Genomic DNA, 6325 nt, shown 5'->3' on the forward strand with positions numbered 1-6325 from the left:
TTTAAATTAAGTAAAATAAGATTATTAAATTTAGTAAAAGTAGATAAGTCAATGATATTAAGATTGTACTATTAACATATTAAATAACTAATTATGAATTATTTTATTGTTAGTTCTGATGGAAATAACCGTTTCAATCGTCTATTATATGTGGCTTCGTCATTTGGTAGCTTCCTCATTGCTAGAATAAGATGGAAGTTCAATCTCTCTGTGTAATTTTTACTATTTTTACGGATAATGTCTGCGACGAAGGGTATCTTTAGGTCACGGTAAATATCATAATTTAAGATGTACCAGTCAGCGTTGATGATAGTCCTACATATTTTTAATTGTAGTCTTTCCAGTATTTGTATGATGCATTTACATGCTGTGCTCTATGTCTCCATATAAGTGCGATTACTGTTTTATATATTAGTAGCTTATTTTCCACTGTTAGTTTTGATTTTGAGCAGAGTAACCAGTACAATTGTCAAAAGCGACGCTTAGTTTCATTACTTTTAGCTTTGATCTGGTCTTTCCACGTTAATCTGCTCTCAATAGTAATACCAAGGTAATTGCCTTCGTGTGTGTGAAGACTTCATCATTGTTAATTTTTATACGTTTTAGATCATATTCGTGTAGATGACATGTACTGTTTTGTATTTATTTGTATTTGTATTTATTTGAATTCCCCATTTGTCTAACCATTAAAGCGTTGCGTTTAAGTAATTCTGCAAGTTGTCCATGGATTTGTCAAAATTTTGCTAGTGCCAAGTTGGCAACGTTGCTGAAAAACGCAGAGCTGTATTTTCAAAAAATTTTTATAAAAGGATATTTTCGTAAATATAAGGAATTAAACTTAAACAAAAGGCATTATTCTTATAGAGTTTTGAAAGATCTTTTGATTGGCATTTACCAATTTGAAATACGATTCGTATTTTTCAAATTATAGGGAAAAAATATATTGACCAAAATCGACTTTTTTTGAAAAAATTTATTTTTAGAAAAATCTAGAAAAGGTACAATATTGCACGCAAATACATCTAATAGCGAATTAATCAAGCTATCAATAGAAAAAAAACATAAAAATCGAGTAGACAAATTTTGAGAAATTTGATGTCAAAGTTAAATTTCTAAACTCGTCAAATTTCAAACTTTTTAAAATATGTAAAATGCAAAAGTATAAAAAAAATGCTCACGAAACCAGGTAAACAAGAATTATTTCAGTATTTTAACTAGAACATAAAAATATTATTAAAATAAGTACATATTTTGCACATGTTAAGTACATATTTTGCACAAGTGCATTTTATTTAAATTTCGAAGGAGGTACAACCTGCACGCTCAAAGTTCCTAAAACTAGATTGATCACTCTTTCAAACGAAACTAATTTCACAAAAATCCAGTAGAACGTTTTTTAATTATATATGTTTAAAAAAGTGGTGTTTTTACGAATAAAATGTATGTTAACTAACACCATTCTAATAACAGATTCAGATGAAAAGCTGTGCAATGCTAAAAACTCAACACCACTGTAAAGTTTAATAAAGAACTCTGTTAGAGGTATTTATTGGCGGATATATTCTGTGTTAAAGAGATAATAATAACATTTAATTTAAATAATAATGAATTTAATATTTAAATTAAATTTAAAAATATATTGCTTATAAAAAACTAAATTTTTGTCTGTAAACTGCATAACATATACCGCCATATCATACATTTTTCAATATATATTAAAAAAAATAAGAAGTAATACAATACTGCACGGTTTTTTTTTAAATTGTTTATATTTTTTTCATATGAATTGATGCAAGAATTATTAAACCCAAGTAACAAACAACAAAGATATTAACAAAAACTACTTTTGAAGCATATTCACAAATGCATTGAACTCTGTTGCAGGCATTTGTTGGCTGTTATATTTTGTGTTAGGGGATACTAATAATATTTAATTAATTATAAATTTTAGGAAAGGGTACAATGTTGCACGGTACTTTTTTGAAAAATACACATATTCTAGAATATTTTAGTATATAAATCATTAAAAATGAGTAGACAGATTTTCTAAAATTATCAAATATATTGCATATAAACAACTTTATTTTCGTCTGTAAACTGCTTAACATATACCGCCATATCATAAATTTTTCAATATATTTTTCATATAATTTAGTGCAGATTTGTGGAATGTCGTTTGCGGTAAACTAACAAAAAAAGATGATAATGATGCTATCTGAGACAGACTGGATGAAAAAGCCTTGGCAAATACAATATTAAATGTAAATCCGTCACAGATAAACTATATAAAAAAATGCCCTACATCGAGTTCAGCATGACAGAAGTTACGCGAAGTACATATGCCAAGTGGTCCAGTTCGAAAGGTTGCTTTGTATAAGCAATTGCTGGCCCTTAGTATGTCTGATGGTGACAGTGTGACGGAGTTTATCAATTCGTTTGTCGATGTTATTGATAAACTGGCCCAAGTGGACATTACGCTTAACGAAGAACTCAAGGTCACCATGCTTTTTTCTAGCTTGCCTGTAAAATATGAAAATTTCGTAGTCGCCATAGAAACACGCGATTCGTTACGTACGTTTGACGTCATAAAGGTTAAACTTCTAGAAGAAGGAGCGCGAAGAGAACAAAGAGATGAAAGTGAGTCACAACAGCAAGCGCTCTATGTGCAGAATAAGCAACAAAGTAAAAACAAAGAAAAGGCGGATGAAATAAAAAATGAAACGAAGTTTAGCGGCAAATGTTTTCGCTGTGGCAAATGCGGCCACATAGCAACAAAATGCAGATCAAAACAATAGAGCAATAAGCAGTTTGACAACAATAAGCAAAAACTTTCTTTTTCTGTGTTCGCAGCAAGTAATGATATCGTTATAAACAGAAATACATGGTATGTAGATAGTGGCGCAACTTTTCATATGTGTTATGAAAAGAGTATGTTCGTGTCGTTTGTTGAACACGATCAAAAGGTGATGTTGTAAACTCACCCGATAAAGGCGCGGTAAAAATAAAGACAAGTGAATGTGTTTGAGATTTGGCACAGCAACCAGTCGATATGGCATCACCCATTTAATAGTTTTTGACAGTGGCATTTTTAACATCTGACAAGCAATAATTTGGCTTCATTTTTGCTTTTTCTTTCTCCTTCTTCGTACTTGGATACTGGCAGAGTGTGCACGCTTTCTTTGGCTTCGCGAAATATAAGTAATTTATAAGTTATTCTAGTCTAATTTTCGTAAATTAAATAAATACATAAACTTTTGCGTGTGTGGAAATAATTGTGTTTGTTTTTTCATACAGAATGCAAAATAAAACTGATGGATGTGTTTTATGTTACATCATTACAAATAAATTTTTATTCAGTGTTTAAAACACTAAGTTTTGGATATTCAATTTTGTTTAAAAATGATACAGCTACAATTAAAACAAAAGACGGTTCGCTATTGTTAAAGGCAAAAATGTGCAACACTTTGTTTATACTAATCACTAATAAACACGAATCATTATTTTGCACACAAAATGTAAATGCGATAAAATGGCAAAATCGGTACGGCCTTTTAAATTTTAAAAGTTTAAGAGAGCTTTCAAATAAGGATTTAGTTCGTGGTTTTGATATTTGAATTTTTTCTTCTGATATAAATTGTTACACATGTCATTAAACCAAAATAAGTGCAGTGCCGTTATCGCAAAAAGCTGAACGAGTTACAAAAGATTTATTAGAACTTGTACATACGAACGTATACGGTCCAATAAACGTACCGTCAGTTGATGGTGCCCGTTATTTTGTGACATTTATAGACGATTATTCCAGAAGAGTCTTTGTTTACTTCATTAAAACCAAAGACCAAGTACTGAAAAAATTCAAAATATTTAAGAGTTTAGTCGATTGTCAAACAAAAAATAAAATAAAAGCATTACGTAGTCACAATGGCGGTGAATACTTAAATAAAGAATTTAACAAGTTTTTAAGTGACTCGAGTATCAAAAGACAATTAAATGTATCATATACACCGCAACAAAATGGTGTTGCAGAAAGAGCAAACAGATCAGTTGTGGAAATGGCTAGAAGCATGCTAGTACATGCGAATCTAGAGGAGCAGTTATGGGCTGAAGCGGTAGCTATAGATACGTATTTACGTAATCGGTCACCATCTAATTCATTAGAAGATATAACGCCGTTCGAAAAATGGAGTGGTCGGAAACCCCTAGTCAAGCATGTAAGAACGCTTCGGTTCGCGAGCGTTTGCCTTAGATAAAATGCAACGCAACAAATTTCGTGCGAAAGGCAAAGAATATGTGTACGTCGGATATTCTTTAACAGCAAAAGCATATCGACTTTACGATCGAGAAATACAACAAGCTTGTAGAAGGTAGTTTCAACAAAGCAAGATGTATCGAAAACAACTGTAAAGTATCTTCTTATATTTATATCTTCTTAATTTATATTATAATTAAAACACTGGGTTTATTTTCTTATCATTTATTTATTAGTTGTATTTATTATACTATAATAAGACCACATTTTCTGATTCACTTTTTATTTGAATCAAGATTCTACTTGAGACTCCATTGAGACTCACTAAAGACCAACTTAAGACTAACTCTACTTTTTCTATATCGAACCAAGACGATTCGGTTTCTTATTTACTAACATAAATTTTATATACTTAAATTCTATTGGTTAAGATAATGTATATAATTCTAATTTTACCTACTTATTCTATTGGTCAATTACCATGTGTTTCAATGACACACTTTTTAAATGGAAGTATTACGGGTGATCATATTGCATTTGCATTGCATGCAATATGATTGCGGAAAACACAGTTCTAAATATGGAAATACAAATAGCCAAGCGCATATTGAAGTGCAGCAGAATATTTGTCATAAAGAAATGACACAAAGACGAGTCAAATTACTTAATTGGCAAAATATTTAATAGTGGCTTTTTGGGTTTAAATTACACACTACTTCATATGGACCTATGTATGGACTTGTACCTTTACGTCTATTCTGTGCTTTTACCAATATTTTATCACCTATCTTTACCTTAGTAGGATTCCTACTACTTTTTGATTCTAGGTGTCTTTTGTTTTTAACTTCTATAGTTATCGTTCTCGCATTATTAAGGGATAGTCTAAGGCTTTCAGTTCGTTAGCATAGTCATCTAGATTGAAATTTCCTTTCGTGGAATTTAACTTTTCGCCTGGTAGTGAAGGTAATTTCCCGAACACTAATTCTTATGTGGTGTATCCAGTGTCGACATGGGGCGTGGTATTATACGCGAATGTATAGTACGGTATCCACTTATCCCAGTTGTCTTCGTTTGCGAAATTTAATAAGCACTCATTTAGTACTCTATGATTTCTTTCTATTATGACAACTGTTTCGTGATGATAGGGTGTTGAGAATGTTTGTTTAATATCCATAAGGTCTGTTACTCTAGTCATTAATTCGTTTAAAAATTCTGTACCTCTATCAGATTTTAGAGTTTTAAATATACCGAATTTTAATATTAACTGTTCCATTAACGTTGTGGCAATGGTTTTAGCATCTTTGGTTACTATTGGGTATGCTATGACGAATGTACTTAGTTCGCATTGCATAGTTAACATATTATTTCGATTGTTGTATTGTGATCTATTACCATGGTAATGGAGTATACTCTGGTGTTGGTCTGGGAAGACTAGGTCTTCAGCGATTTCTCTCGCTTCATGGAAAGTCCTCGGGTTTATACGGCTAATAAGTAGTTCACGTTTAGACCCTTTTTATATGCTAATAATATGTTGTCTTCAGAAAAAGAAATGGATGGCAGAAAAATCCTTCTACTGAACCCTCCACGAGGGTGCCGTCTGGAAATGGGTCACACAGTTTTTTTCGTCCTGTACGTTGTCAGGACGGTGCCCAGCTAAGATCAGGAGGAATTGAGTGATTGTCCTTAGCTCTTTAATAGCTGCACACCACTCAATGCTTTCTGATCATGGTTTGAAGGTCCCCTTAACTCGGGAGTGTTACGCGATCCGTGCTCACCGAGTAGGTTTGCAGTCAAGGGGTCTGTCCGACTGTGTTTGTGCGGAGCCTCTCCAATATATGACCGCCTTGGGGAGTAACTGTGGTCTAGCCATGGTGTGGGACGCTGCTGTGGTGGTCGCTTCTTTCGTCCAAATATCCTCGGGTCCGCCGCGCCTGTCTTACCGGGTAAGGTGGACGATTATGAATATGTTATGATTTCTCCCGACAATGTCTCGGAACTCGTGGCTGGAGAGTATAAACCCACCAAACTTACGGAGGACGAATTGTTGAAATCGGACGACGAGATCGTTGCCGATTC

At 32.8% G+C, this 6325-nt stretch overlaps 1 protein-coding gene across 1 annotated transcript; it reads left to right on the forward strand.

Moving 5' to 3' along the window:
* Positions 1–1162: 1162 nt before the first annotated feature.
* Positions 1163–3238, forward strand: LOC119663644. The gene is made up of 2 exons (XM_038073255.1): positions 1163–1186; positions 2156–3238. The coding sequence occupies exon 2, from the start codon at positions 2340–2342 to the stop codon at positions 2793–2795; it is 456 nt and encodes a 151-aa protein (XP_037929183.1). The 5' UTR covers positions 1163–1186; positions 2156–2339; the 3' UTR covers positions 2796–3238.
* The last annotated feature ends 3087 nt before the right edge of the window (positions 3239–6325 follow it).

This window comes from Teleopsis dalmanni, unplaced genomic scaffold (assembly GCF_002237135.1).
Source record: "Teleopsis dalmanni isolate 2A unplaced genomic scaffold, ASM223713v2 unscaffolded_contig_0688, whole genome shotgun sequence".
In the NCBI taxonomy this organism is placed as follows: Eukaryota; Metazoa; Arthropoda; class Insecta; order Diptera; family Diopsidae; genus Teleopsis; species Teleopsis dalmanni.